Source organism: Nicotiana sylvestris, chromosome 12, assembly GCF_000393655.2.
Source record: "Nicotiana sylvestris chromosome 12, ASM39365v2, whole genome shotgun sequence".
Classification (NCBI taxonomy): Eukaryota; Viridiplantae; Streptophyta; class Magnoliopsida; order Solanales; family Solanaceae; genus Nicotiana; species Nicotiana sylvestris.
This window is the reverse complement of record NC_091068.1, coordinates 5,051,603-5,067,560: the sequence shown is the minus strand read 5'-3', so window position 1 is coordinate 5,067,560 and position 15,958 is coordinate 5,051,603. Positions and strand designations below refer to the sequence as shown.

Genomic DNA, 15,958 nt, shown 5'->3' with positions numbered 1-15,958 from the left:
TGGACACAGGCGGATCTAGGATATAAAGACCATGGGTGCACTCTAATTTTAAGTAAAAATGATGTTGATAATAATGTCAAGTGATGCAAAAAAAATTAAAATATTTTAAGAGTTAATACTTGGTACAGTAAACTATTATATATATATATATATACTATTTTCTCGGCACATGCGTTGCACGTGTATGTCGAGTGATAGAATATATGATATTGTAAATAATATTAATATTATTTAGACAAAATCTTGAATAAATAATGAAAGAATAACGTACAAGTTTATCTGAGTGAGTGATCAATTAATGCGAATCATCATATAGTTATTTATTTATTGAGATCAAGATAATTGGATGTGTGTGTGAAATGATCACGATGCAAGAGATTTTTATGAAAACATAAATTAAGTGTAGGCTAGGCATTTCCAAAAAGCTATTTTTAGGATAGTAATTTCCACATGGTACAAAATTGTTAAATACACACTGCCTACCAAAAAAATCAAAGTTATACCTTTTAATTTCTTTTAACACAAAAACTGAACCAATAAAAAGAAATTTAAATGTTAGAGTAGAAGATTGAAGGAAAAGAAACATCAATATAGTTGCAATGTTGGAAGGAAAGAAAAAGAAGAAGATTTTGGCAGAATATTAGTTCAGAAGAATATAATGGCTTCTCACACCTAATAGTAAAAAAGCTTTTATTTAAATGTATATGTCGATTTCAAAAGCAGCCACCGGCTATAGCAAATTAAAAAGATTGTTTACCAACAGAATTATGGCAAGCCTCCGAAAAACACACCCTTTTCAAGTATTTACGATCATTATAAGATAATATTTGCATATAAATATTGTTACACTAGTTAATTTACTCGTGCTTCGTGCGATTGTAACAGACATTTAAATTTATAAAAAATTATTTTAATAATAAAGTGGAGATAGAACATATAAGTTTTAAGTAAAATGATAAATAAAAAACCAAGGTTTAATTATCCTCCATATGATAGACTTGGTAAAAGATATTTGTAGTTGAACTAATTGAAACATACACTTGAAATGGAAACAACCACTTGAAAGACAACTAAAATTTTGACTTTGAGGATTAATTAAGTCACTATCATACCATGATCATTTGAGGAAGTATACACAGAACAATCAAGTATAGCACAAATGAAATCTTAGTGCTTGTTGTATAATCTCTCAACATCTCTCTAATAAAACTGACAAAAGGAGGTAATGCACTTGCAATGAATATAAGAGCGACAAATTTTTTCCTCTTGCTCAATGAGTTGAACGTTTATCACAAATAGAAATCATAAAAATTACATATTCTTTTTGAGAGTGCTAATTAAAGAATGATATACTAAATTGATTTAAAAAAAAAAAGGATGGTACACCTTTGTTTGGATCATGGGATGATTATAAGCCTTCCTCACTTCAGTACTAATTCGAGTTTGTTTCAATTGCAATATATATGTATTTTCTTTTAACAAAAGTTACAAGACTTCATCGTTTTCTTGTCAGACCTTTTATAAGTTCTTTATAGTCTGCAGGACTATTCCCCATTTGGCCATGTCTCACATTAGCAACTGTTATTGTTGCTTTGGAGGGTTATTATTTGAATGTTCGGCTGCAACCCTGCATAAAAATAATAGTTGTAACATTAGTAAGTTGCAGTAGCATCATACATGCAAGAGTGCAATATAGATATGCTTTATATCCATCTCAAAATATTAAGCAAAAAACCAAGAGATATTCTATACATCAATATTGAGTGCAGAACATTCAACTCCAAAACTAATAAGATAGAGAAAAATTAGCAGGAAGGAGTTCTCAATCAGCATATCCAATTTAGGAAAAACCTTATCAGAATATTAAAGGTGTACCTTTTGTACTTGAATAAACTTATCAAGTACTGTACAGATTGGATAAAAAATTAAAGCAAGCAAAGGAATCATGAAGCTAAAAGATATCATACTCGGGTTTTTTTCCCTTGAAATCCTCTAAACTTTTAGGCTCAACTTATTTTTAACATGGAACTAATATAAGTCTTATATATAAAATGGAGCTACTAATAATTTTTCCGCTCGTTATGAACAGAGCACAAGTTCGACAGAGGTCTAAAAGTATGCAAGTAAACTAACATAAAACCTATAAGATGTATGACTAGAGAGAAAGCTACCATGCCATTAAATAGATGACTAAATGTAGACATATTAACAATGTCACTACTACTGCCAAAATAAACTCGAAATACCATAAACAAAGTGAGGAAACAAACATAGATTAGAACAAAATCATGTCCAGAGGAAATCCAAAAGAGATAAATAAATAATTAAATAAATAAATAAAAATGGTTGGTTATTTGATGATGGTGACATAGCTTGAGAAATAGACTGAAAAATATATTTTGCTACGTGTCTACAAAGGCTTCTATACTTCTTCTGCAGAGCATAAGAAACCAATTCCTTCTCCCACTCTAAGTATCTGATCTATTATCTTTGAAACCCGATTTGGATCCTTTCTCACCCACCCCTCTCCCCTCCCCTCCACTTCGTCTCTTTCTTTTAATTTTTTCTTTATTCATCCAACTTCTCTATAATTAGTCACTACTTGAATTTTTGCCTTAAGAAAAAAGGGAAAGGGGACTATAATTCTTAACTGGTGGTGCTTTCAATCTTTTCAACAATTATATATAGTAATCTGATTATCTAAGTTTTTCTTTTTTTAGTCTGTCTCTTGCAAATAACATTGTCAAGAAAATATTGAAAAGCCAAATGGGAACGAAGAAGAAGATATAAAAGTTCCACCTGAATCTATATGGTTGGACTCATACTGTGCCAAAAGCTAATTCCACTTTCAAGATAAACACTGTGAAATCTGATAGAACGGGAAAAGACAATGCTCAAAGTTTTTCACCGGAGTCCACATGCTTGGACTCTTTACTCTGCCAAAACCTGATATAAAAGTAAAAAAAAAATATTAATACAGAGACACATGAAATAAACACCAATCAAGTATGAAAAAGTTGTACCAATCTGAATAGCATAATAATGATAGTGTCAAATTCTAATACGCATAAACCACATTCCTATAAAGTAACACAACTTGAACTATAAATACAAAGAATAAATAATCAAAGAGAAAAAGCAAATATTAGAGTGACACCGGACCAAAGAAAGTTAGGAAAATGCAGAATTATACCAAAGATGGAAGCTAGAATATTGTTCTTTTTCAAAACATAAACTCGTAATTAGAATACCTAAAAAGCAAGAAACTCTGTAAAGATATCTTAGGAAAAATCCATTCACAAATATGTAATGATTGACAGGTATAAATATTTTAATGCTAACAAAGAAATGCAAGGCACAGTAAAAAATATATACCAACCAATAGAGAAAACAAAAAGCTATTACCAAATGCTTTACCAGACTCTCATGCCCCTTTGATCATGTTGGGAAGTGATGAAAAACTGAAACTTCTAAAATCCCTATATATTACAACCAAAACCTCAAAAGTCAAGTAATAGACTTGAACTACAAAAGAACACATTAAAAACTAATCAAAATAATGGGAAATAAAAACGAATAAATATGAAAGTAATTATGTTATGAATGAGTTTAAGGGGAGGAAAGAACGTATGTATATTACTTATTTAGATTGGACAAAACTATTAAGAGAAGTCATATCAAATTAGTTTTTCTTCTTTTAAATAATAAATTATTTTAAACATGAATTATTTAGTTGTTAGCATTGTCATCTTTTCCTTTAACAAATGGCACAGAGAATTAATTTTAGGTAGACGTTTCTCTTTCCTTTTCCTGAATAATGCATTTTCCTATCAACAAGAATGACGTGATTTGAAATAGTATAAGTTTTTTAAAATGTAGAGCCGAATATAAAACTTTCAGTTTTTCTAGAAAATCTAGAGGATTTCAATGTGAAGTTGGTTCTTAATTTCAAATATTAAAAAAATATAAAATCATATGTAAAAGTTACATAAAAAATAGTACTACAAATTTTTGAAACATGTTGTGTATGAAAATTTGACTTTTTAAACAGCGATGGTGTTATTTTGCTGGATGTACAAATGGAGAATAATATTATTAACTAACATAAGATATTAAAGTGCCTATAACTAATAGTGTATTTAATTTGGATTCATAGCCTCGTAGGTAAATATTTTGCAATCGTTAACGTTATAATAATCATACTCTTTAATCAAATGCCTATAAAGCTGATATAATAGAGTATATATTGGACTGTCAACAAATATTATGCGGCTAAAATCCAAAGAACTCAATTGCAATCATAAATATCAATTGACCAATTATGTCAACAAAATCCAAGTTGCAAGGAAATATTTTATAAATAAATAGTAAATAAAATAGGGAAATGTGCCAAATTTGTTGTACTCTTCCAAATTAAGCTATTTTGCATTTCGTTAAACTTTTGCTCTAATATTACACTACTAGGAGAAACATGTTTATTCTAAAAGAGCTCCAAGATAAAGGTAATTTAGAATTATAGTTATAAACTTTGAGAGATAAATTGGACTTTTTTCTCATAAATATTTGAACAAATGAAATCCACTCATTACATGATTAAGATCCACTAAGGGCAAAGAAAAATATCAAAATAATTTGCTTGCGGTAAGAATATGAATGAACAGAAGATACTTCTAAGGATGATATTGAGTAACTTCGAATGATACTAAAATAAAATAAAATAAAATAAAAGTAAGCGAACGCTAATAAATCTATGAAAAAGAGCAATCAAAAGAAGGAACATTCGATTGGCTAAAAATGGATAATATTGTATTATTAATTAGTATGTCTTCAATTATTGAAAATATTTTTGGTACAATAAAGAGATGCATAGAGAAGATAAGAACTATATGATAACGGATAGCTCGACCATTGCATCATATAAGTTAGGCTATGGTGAAGTCCACGGGGGAACACGTCAAGTTGGATTGTGATTAGGACAAATTATTCTTTTATGTCTAGTGCACGTGATTCTATTCCCACTATATATAGTGGACAATTGCCCAGCTTCTTTTTGGGTGATAGCAGTCCATGCAGGGCACTTACCCCCCTCCCCCCCAACCCAAGAAGTTTACCATGTGTATCAAGTAATAAATTGTTATTTAGGTAGAAGTGTTTAGGTTAACATAAAGTAATACGAGTGAGATTTGTTTTAATGGTAGAGTACTTCGGGAGTCATGATGATATTATCGAGGAGTGTCTTTATCAGAATATTTTTACTTCTTACCTCAGCCACTTAGCAATAATTTTTTTCTGTGCACTTCCGAAAATTTATTTCAAGTAGCTTGATAAGGAAATTTTGAGTCGTGGGTACAGGACCCTTTAAATGTACGACTTATTGCTCATGCAATTTGGGGTCCTCATTTTGGTTAATCGATCGTGGAAGCTTTTACTTGAGCGGGTGCTCTTGGCCAGTGGATATCGCTTATTCTAGTGTTTATTAGTGGTGGTATACAATCGGTTTATGCACTAATGAAAGATCTTTATACTGGCGCTCTTTTTCTATTTTTTCTTTATGTCATATCCTTAATAGCAGGTTGGTTACACCTACAATTGAAGTGAAAACCGAGCGTTTTCTAGTTCAGAAATGCAAAATCTCATCTGAATCATCATTTGTCAGGACTCTTTGGTAAAGCAGAAGCAGATTCTGAATTTAAAATTTACAGGTTCCTACAAGAATTTTAAGTTAATAAACTACACTTATCCATCTGTTAGCTTGATATCTAGTCGAGTGAATGATAGTGGCTCCTGCTTACTAATAGATATGTTGCAACTAGCATAACAAAAAAAAACCTAAGAATAAAATGTGTTACTTTCCACCCTCGAGGATTGGTCTGGGTGCTAAGGAATTAAACGTGATGCAAATTTCTTAAACATATTTTCTCATTAAAAAATTAAAAGGGTCAATTTATTCAAGGAGAGCAGAATAATCTTAGTTAAAATAATCCAAGTGTTATACTAAGATCAATTGTTACCTTATCGACAATTCTTCTCTTAAAATATTGTCCGCTGAATTACAAATTGATCTCGATAATGCAAATTATTTTGTAATAGAAGATAAAATTATGCTAATTTTTAAGCACAAGTAAATATCTTTAGTCATGTAATCTTATTACTTTTAGGATATACTTCTTAAAAATTCCTATTACTAATATAATTCAAAGGCGTATAATAATGTCCTATTACAATTTAATTTGAGAATGTATTATATTGTCCAAATCCATTTAGAAAAAGGAGAACCTATATTATTATAAAAGCATAAATACAATATTAATATATCAAAAATAGCCCTAAAATATTAAGCGGAAGAACTCATAGGGAAAGGACATAACTGCAATAACCTAATTTTTGGACTACAATACCTTCTTTGCTAATTTTTAATATTTAAAATTTTAAAATTAATAAAAAAAATCTATTCAATTTTTATTAAAAATATGTAAGAAGGTTTAATAAAATCAATTTCGGAAGAATCCTCCGTATTGGCAATACATTACCACTCTGTAATGTTTAATACAAAAAAAAGTAATATTAGATGGACTTCATAAAGGGTTGAAATTGAGAAAAAAAAAATATGCCCACAATAGTATATTTTCATATTGTATTTGAACTATTTTTCTACTCAAATAATATTTTTTTAATCAATTTTTCGTGTAATATTGAAAAATATTCAATTATTAAACAACAACTAAGAAAATATTTAAGAATATAAATGTATGAGAAAGAGAAAAAAATAGTTAGTAAGAGTCAATATCACTAATGATTCTACAAACATAAAGATCTAAAAGTGAAATGTGATATCAATATTTTACTCTTTAAAAATAAAATTTATAGTGTATACAATTATAATTAAGATTAAATATTCAAAACAAGAGATGAACTAATATTAAGATCTAAATCAGCATAGAATAAATTATTTTTTATATTAAAATCTAATAATTAAATCTTTTAATTAATTATTTAGCAAGTGAATCTAATTCAATTATTTTTTAAATTCATCATATGAGTAAATATTTTATTCAAGTTCAAAAAAGTCTTAGGATACATAAATTTATTTCATAAAAAGAGTGTTAAAACACAAAGTAAAAAAGGTTAGTCTATTATTAAGAATCAAAATGCTATACAAGCGTCCGCAGAAGCATAACCAAAGCTAAATCATAATCAATAACAAATTTTTCAAGACTATATTATAAAGAATCGACTCTGGTATAACGAGATTATTCTTTATAGATGCCTCCGACAGAATTAAAATAATATTTCTATGTCATACATTACTTGCAAATATCATACAAGAGGCATGATATTGTTAGCAATAATAACAAGTGATGTACCATATATAATTTTATTATGAGGCAACCCACTTTAGATTTGATATACCTATTCAAACAACTTAAATAAGCATCACAAATATATCAAAGCAGAACAATGGTGCTATATTTGTAAGGAAAGCAAAATTGAGAATATGGGATGAAGCACTTATGACAAAGTGTCAAACGATCGAAATAATTGCCTAGACTTCTAATTAATGAACCATTTGGTGGAAAAATTAATGGTTTGGGAGGTGATTTATGTCAAGTACTACCAGTAGTTCCAAAATCGATAAAATATTGAAAAAGCTAGCATGCCAAAGTTATACTTCTGGCTTCAAATGAAAAAGATTCAACTGACTAGAAATATAAAGTAAGAACAGATCCAGTATTCAGTGTCTTCTTGATTCGTGTCGGAAACGAATAAGAGTATCCAATAAAAGATGATTTGGTTTTTCTTGAACACTTGGTTATCAATCTCAATGGTAATAGTAGTGCATTTAATAAGAGAAATATTTCTATCATAAAATTAAAACGCAATTTGTACAAATCACATGATAGAATTAAAAAGATATCTTAGCTAGCAGAAATGAATATGTGATGAACTAAATAAAAGGTTGATTGCAAAATTTTATAATAAAAATAAAATGTTTTTTAAAATTTGACTCAGCAGAAATGATACCAATAATTACTACCAAGAAAAATACTTAAATACTTTAATACCAAATGACCTTCTACCATACATGTTTGTTGTCAAGTTTAATATTTCTTACGTATGTTAGCGTCACCGTATATATAATAGACTAGGTTAAAGTTGATCTTCCATTATATAAGTTAATTTTGAAAACAAAAATTGTCCATCATGCTCTAGAAAACTTAGATACGCCGAATAACTTATGTAATAGCACACAAATGGTATATAAGAAGTTTTGACAATATCATACATGCAAAAATTATGATACTGGTTAATGTGCTTCTAAGTATATTCTTATCCCTCAATTCAACTTTCGTCTTCCGAAACTAAGGAACATCCTTTTAAATTTGTGTGAAAATAATTTTTAGCATGTTTATGTTTTGCAAATATAACATATAAAACACAAGGACAAATATCCTAAATATTGGACTATATTTACCGCAATATTATTTTTGCACGAACAACTGTATGTTACACTTTCAAGAGGTATATCGAGATCGACAACAAGAATTTTGGTTAAGGTAGAGCAACCAAAGCATTAGGAGAAAACATACACAAAAAAATATTATCCACAAAAAAGTGTTCATTAATATACCAGCACATTAAATACTTTTAAACTATAATAGTACATAATTATCTAACTAACATGACAAAATTGATCATTTGTGTAAGTTTTGATGATGTCCTTTTATTTTAAATTCATGTATTATGTATAATAATAATTTTCGGCATTTAGATGATTGTTGTATTATTATATATAAAATTTATCTCTTTAATTAAATTTTATTGTTCCTTCATATAAATAAATATTTAAACCATCACGTGTCATTATTAACGTGTAACGCACGTTCATATATACTAGTATAAATAATATTAGTGGTGATTACTTGTAGTATATTGCAAATTAAGTGCAAGAAATAACAAAAATCGTAAATCATATGATTAACTTTCAATCAATAAATTGCTTGTGTCCAAAATATAAATTAAAAACTTAGTCTAGTTGTGAAAATTTTGGAGGCGAAAATCCAATAATCTTGTTGGCAATAATATAAATATGACTCAAGGAGTTTTATTGTAACTTAAGTAGGCGTTGGACATAACATTGTAAAATTTAAAAAAATTGTGAAATTTTTTTTCAAGTGAAAATGGTTTTTGAAATTTAGAGTTTTGTTTGGACATAAATTTCAGTTTGGGTTGTTTTTGAAGTTTTGTGAGTGATTTGAGTGAAAATTTTAAAAAACGGTTTTTTGGAGTTTTCCAAATTTTCGAAAACTTTCAAAATGCATCTTCAAGTAAAAATTAAAAATTTTATGAACAAACGCTGATTTCGGAAAAAAGCGAAATTTTTTTGGAAAAAAGGAAAAACAATTATGTCCAAACGGGCTCTAAATCTTATAGTCACACAAATTATTTATAGTGCTCAAGAGTCATAGAAGTCGAGGACCTAGCGTCACAGGGAAAAAGAAAAGTCGAGGACCAATAATGCACCTAGTGTCCTTTTGAACAACCAAATTCTTGACATTAATATATGGCCACAAGTTGCCCCTCCAATAGTTGATTTTGCTTTTTGTTCTTCTTCTCGATCGGATTTCTGCCTTAAGCAAAGAAGAAACAGTTAGTTTAGTTTAGTCTCAGGAATTGTTCAATGGAAATAATTTTTAATGCTGTAGGTGGTTTTGTTGTTGAGGCGGGGAAGTTGGTGTGTAAATGCATCTATCCTAATATTGAAAATACCGTCTGTTTCACATCAAATGTTCAAAGTGTAAGAGAGGAAATGGAGAAGCTAACAAAGTTTAGAGATGATATCAAAGGGAGGGTGGAAGGAGCTGAGGGAGAAGGCTATAAAACAAAACCAGAGGTTCTCCAGTGGGTCGAAGATGTTCAAAAGCTGGAGACTGACTGGGAATCTATGCAAGAAAACATTGCAGCGGCTAAGATGGTTGCATATAAATGTTGTCCAAATTGCAGTCTTCGCTTGGAAGTCTCCACTCAAGCACGAATCATGCGAGATCAACTTTCCGACCATAAAAAAATGGGAGAATATTTTGGGTCCAGTTTGGTGGTAGAAAATTACCAGGTGAAAAAAGTGGAGTTCATCCCAGGACCATCAATAGAAGGCCAGTCAACAGCAACAAGAAATCTCAACGAAATCCTACGACTATTAGAAGATGAAAAGGTATGTTGAACTTAAATCAATTTTCTGTTCTAGTGTTGCTAAAATTCTTCTTTATAACCAATTTTCCATCCATGACTTGTGGGTAAATTTCTTTTTGGGTAATTTGAATCCTTTCAGGTATGCATCATTGGTGTATGGGGAATGGGAGGAGTCGGCAAAACGACTTTGGTGAAGAATCTGAACAATGAGCTCCTAAAAACTGCTGCGTCAAGAGCTAAACTGTCTTTTAGTGTTGTGATATGGGTTACAGTGCCCAAACCACCAATAGACATAAGAAAGGTTCAAGCACAAATTGCCAACAGATTAAACCTAAAGGTGGACAGTGAGGAAAGCGAAGAACGCATTGCCGGCATAATTCATCAGAGGCTCAAGGAAGAAAAGAGTTTCCTTCTTATACTCGATGATGTTTGGCAAACTATAAAATTGGATCATGTAGGCGTGCCCAAACCTGAAGATCCCGCAAGAAGCAAGGTAATTTTAACTTCTCGTTTTGTTGATGTTTGTAGGCAAATGAAAACAGACACCGAAATGAAGGTGTTGACATTTGATGAAGATGAATCTTGGCAAATGTTTGTCAAAAATGCGGGAGATATTGCCAATCTGGAGCATATTCAACCAGTTGCAAAGGAAATTGCAAAGGAGTGCGATGGATTACCTTTAGCAATCACTGTCATCGGAGCATCTATGAGAGGCAAGAAGAGGGTCGAGCTTTGGAAAGATGCTTTGAAATCACTTAGAATGTCTGAACCTCACAACACTGATGTAAAAGATAATGTTTACAAGGTCATCAAGTGGAGTTTTGATTCTTTAGAATCTCAGGATATTGATATTGATATTGAATTATCCTTAGAGCAAAGAAGCAAACATGTGAAAAAAAGGGGAGGTGACATTCAAAGTTGTTTCTTGTATTGCTCCTTATATCCAGCGGTTATTTCACCAGATGATCTCATACATTGTTGGTGGGCAGAGGGGTTCCTTGGTGAACATGACACATATGAAGAAGCCTACAATAGGGGAATCACAATGATTGAGAGTCTAAAAGATGTCTGCTTACTAGAAGCCAATGAGTGGGATGTAAAGATGCATGATGTGGTTCGTGATGTTGCTATATGGATAGCTAATTCCTTGGGGGATGAGCACAATTCACTTATTCAAGCTGGACTTGGGTTGTCTGAGATATCACATATTAAAATGTCAGCTTCTGTCAAGAGAATATCTTTTGTAAGCAACAAAATTGAACGTCTACCTGATTCCTTCAAGAAATGCCCAGAGACAACATCTTTACTTTTGCAGGACAATCATCGCCTTGTGGAAATTCCCGATGCATTCTTTTTGGCATTTCCAGCCCTAAGAGTTTTGAATCTGAGTAGAACTGATATTAGAGCACTGCCTTCTTCCATCAATAGTTTATATCAATTACGTGCTCTAATACTACAAAGTTGCAACGAGTTGAAAGAGTTACCACCTATTGGTAATCTTTGCAATTTGCAATTGCTTGGTTGTGATAATACAAGGTTACATCGTCTGCCGCAAGGAATGGACAAGTTGACAGATCTGAGGCGTTTAACTGCAAATTATTTGGAGAGCATCGACCAAGGAATTCTTCTCAAATTGGCTAGCATGGAAATGATAAATGTGCCGGGTACCCCTCTTGAATCAACTTGTTTTGATGAGCTCTCCTCTCTACAGAAGCTGACTTCTCTTTGCATCAGATTGGATAGCTCATCAGTTTCTAATAGAGACCACACCTGGATGTCTAGATTGAAAAGATTTCAAATTGTAGTTGGGGAAGTTCGAATGTCTATAAACTTCAACAATTCACCAAGGAATATAGCTATCTCCGAGTGTGAAATTTTCAGTAAGGGAGAGCTCTCAGGCATGTTGCAGTTTGCTTCAAATTTGCGCTTGGAAAACTGCAGGGGTCTCAGGAAGTTGATTGCATACAACAGTTTTAATGGAATAAAAGAACTTACAGTAAGTCGCTGTTATTGTGATTTCAAACCAGCAGGAGGAGGAAGTGGACGGTTTGACCCTCTGCCAAATCTGGAACATCTCTGCCTCATCTGGATACATAATTTAGAGAGTTTATCTGATATCAGTCATCTTCTGGGTCTAAGATTTTCTAAATTACGCAGTCTAGATATTTTCGGTTGTCCAAGATTGAGATGTCTCTTTAACGTTGGTGGAGCTTTTTTTGTACCGAATCAGCTGGAACATATTGAAATTGAGTATTGTGATGAGCTGGTAGAGTTGTTTGTGCAATGCGGCTCAAGTCAGACGACACTTGCCAACTCAGAAATTCCAAGAGTTCGGAAGTTACTGTTGAGAAATGGTCCAAGCTTGAGAACACTGGGCGAGCCAGAGAATACGTGGGAACTCCTGGAGGAGCTTCGTTTGACAAAATGCAGTCAAATAAGGAAGTTGCCTCTCTCTATTCAAACCAACATCAAAGTAATAAGAGGAGCATCAGAATGGTGGAACCAATTGGAATGGGATTCCGACAACTTCAAGTCAAATTTAGAGCATTGTTTCCGACCATATTGTTGAAGTTTGGCAAAATGCCAAAGTCCCACATTGGTTGGGAGTTAAGTTTGGGGAGGATTTTTCCCCTATAAAAGAAGGTCTAATGTTTAGGATTGAAACACACCTCTCATTTGCCTTCTCATCTGTTTAAGACATTTGTATCTTCTCTCTTTAGTATTATTTCACTTGTATTTTTGGAGTGAAATAAAATATTGGTTGTGTCCGAGGAGTAGGCAAAATTAGCCGAACCTCGTAAATTCTGGTGTTCCCTTTATTGTTGCTTTATTGTCTTATTTATTATTTGGTGGCTGTCATAATTTTTGGTATAGTAGTTGTGACTTATTCACACTATATACATTTGGCTTCCGCAACAATTGGTATCAGAGCCAAGGTACTGTCTAAGTATGCTCTGTGGTTGCAGCATAGTCTGATCTTCCACATCAGAAAAGATTTATCTTGGTAACTGAGTCAAGGTTCTGTCTGAGTATGCTCTGTGGTTGCAGCTTAGTCTGATCTTCCACACCAGAAAGGAAATAATCTTGATTTGTGTCGTCAGCTATTAAATAATATTTGTGTCAAAGATGGGAGACAATAAACAAGAAGAATCTACATCAAGTGTCAACAATACGTCATCATTGGCATCTTCGCTTATGACAAGAATTGTGTCAAATGCGAAATTTGCGGTCGAAATATTTGACGGGTCCGGACATTTTGGGATGTGGCAAGGCGAGGTTCTAGATGTCCTTTTTCAACAAGGGCTAGATCTGGCCATTGAAGAAAAGAAACCAGATGTTATTGGAGAAGAAGATTGGAGAATTATCAACCGTGTTGCTTGCGGTACCATTCGATCCTACCTTGCTAGAGAGCAGAAATATCCATACACAAAGGAAACTTCTGCAAGTAAATTATGGAAAGCACTGGAGGATAAATTTTTGAAGAAAAACAGTCAAAATAAATTGTACATGAAGAAGAGACTGTTTCACTTCACCTATGTTCCTGGTACCACGATGAATGAACATATCACCAGTTTCAATAAGTTGGTTACAGATTTGCAAAATATGGATACAACTTATGATGATGGTGACTTGGCCTTGATGTTGTTGGCGTCACTTCCTGATGAGTACGAGCACCTTGAAACTACTCTACTCCATGGAAATGACGAAGTTTCTCTCAGAGAAGTTTGTTCGGCTTTGTACAGCTATGAACAAAGAAAGCGAGAAAAACAGAAGGGCGGAGAAGGAGAAGCACTATTTGTGAGGGGTCGTCCTCAAAATCAAACGAGGACAAAGAAGGGAAGATCCAAGTCAAGATCCAGACCCAGCAAAGATGAATGTGCCTTTTGTCGAGAAAAAGGGCACTGGAAGAAAGACTGTCCGAAGTTGAAGAATAAGGTCAAACATAACAATGGAAAGGCCATTATGGATTCAAATGTAGCTGATTGTGATGATTCAGACTTCTCATTAGTTACAACAGAGTCATCAACATCATCAGACATATGGTTGATGGACTCGGCTTGTAGCTATCATATGTGTCCCAACATGGACTGGTTCGTGGAATTTCAAGAAGGAGAATATGGAGTCGTCCACACAGCGGATAACAGCCCTCTTACCTCATATGGCATTGGTTCAATACGATTAAGGAACCATGATGGAATGATCAGAACATTGATAGATGTTCGATATGTACCGGATTTGAAGAAGAATCTCATCTCTGTGGGAGCCCTAGAATCAAAAGGGTTCAAAATCATTGCAGAAAATGGAGTGATGAGAGTATGCTCCGGTGCACTAGTGGTAATGAAGGCTAATCGGAAGAATAATAATATGTACCGCTATCGTGGCAGTACAGTTATTGGGACAGCGACAGTGACATCCAGTGACGACAAAGAGGCAGAAGCAACCAAGCTATGACACATGCGCTTGGGACATGCTGGAGGAAAATCCTTGAAAACTCTATCAGATCAAGGATTGTTAAAAGGAGTAAAGGCTTGCAACTTGGAGTTTTGTGAGCATTGTGTCAAAGGGAAACAGACAAGGGTTAAATTTGGTACAGCGATCCATAATACTAAAGGCATTTTGGATTATGTACACTCTGATGTTTGGGGTCCTTCCAAAACACCTTCATTGGGTGGGAAGCACTATTTTGTAACCTTTGTTGATGATTTTTCTCGAAGAGTGTGGGTGTATACAATGAAAAACAAAGATGAAGTGCTGGGAATTTTTCTCAAATGGAAGACGATGGTGGAGAATCAAACAGGCAGGAGGATCAAGTGTATTCGCACAGACAATGGAGGTGAATACAAAAATGATCATTTCAATAAGGTCTGTGAAAATGATGGCATCGTCCGACACTTCACTGTTAGACATACACCACAACAGAATGGAGTGGCAGAACGTATGAACCGGACCTTGCTGGAGAAGGTACGGTGTATGTTGTCCAATGCTGGCTTGGGCAAAGAATTTTGGGCTGAGGCAATTACATATGCATGCCACCTCATTAATCGTCTACCATCTGCTGCTATTGATGGCAAGACACCATTTGAAAAATGGTATGGAAAACCTGCTGTAGATTATAACTCTTTGCACGTGTTTGGCTCAACTGCATATTATCATGTGACGGAGTCAAAATTGGATCCAAGGGCAAAGAAGGCTATTTTTATGGGAATTACTTCTGGAGTCAAAGGATATCGCTTATGGTGTCCTATGACAAAGAAAGTAATATTCAGCAGAGATGTTACCTTTGATGAATTTGCTATGGTAAATAAGGTAACAGAAGATACCAAACAAAATGAAGGTGCTTCTAAGCAGGTGGAGTTTGAGGGAAAATTTATTTTTCCTACACAAGAAGCAGAGGAGGAAACAAATGAAGATTACCCTCTGGAAGGAGAGCCAGTAGAGGAGATTCCAACTCAGGAATCTCAACAACAACTTGAATCAATAGCAACCAGCAGGCCAAAAAGAACAATAACGAAACCTGTTCGTCTCATAGAGACGGTTGCTTGTGCAACCTCAATTGTAGCTGATGATGTTCCTACTACTTATAAAGACGCTGTTCAAAGTTCAGAAGAAGATAAGTGGAGGATTGCCATGAATGATGAGATACAGTCCCTTCATCAGAATCATACATGGAGATTGGCCAATCTCCCGAAGGGAAAGAAAGCAATTGGGTGCAAATGAGTATTTGCAAAGAAGGAAGGATTTCCTAACCAAGTAGATGTTCGCTACAAAG

The 15,958-nt window shown here is 33.2% G+C and overlaps 1 protein-coding gene across 1 annotated transcript; it reads left to right on the top strand.

Annotated features, from left to right (window-relative positions):
* The first annotated feature begins 9,489 nt into the window (after positions 1 to 9,489).
* Positions 9,490 to 12,924, top strand: LOC104227287 (disease resistance protein At4g27190-like). The gene is made up of 2 exons (XM_009779508.2): positions 9,490 to 10,210; positions 10,328 to 12,924. Exons 1-2 carry the CDS (start codon positions 9,680 to 9,682, stop codon positions 12,755 to 12,757), a joined length of 2,961 nt encoding a protein of 986 aa, XP_009777810.1. The 5' UTR covers positions 9,490 to 9,679; the 3' UTR covers positions 12,758 to 12,924.
* The last annotated feature ends 3,034 nt before the right edge of the window (positions 12,925 to 15,958 follow it).

Bases quoted from the DNA above. Each gene is read 5' to 3' on its own strand.
- LOC104227287 (XM_009779508.2), top strand. From the start codon at position 9,680: ATGGAAATAATTTTTAATGCTGTAGGTGGTTTTGTTGTTGAGGCGGGG. The intron at 10,211-10,327 runs GTATGTTGAACT...GAATCCTTTCAG, and splicing joins GACTATTAGAAGATGAAAAG to GTATGCATCATTGGTGTATG.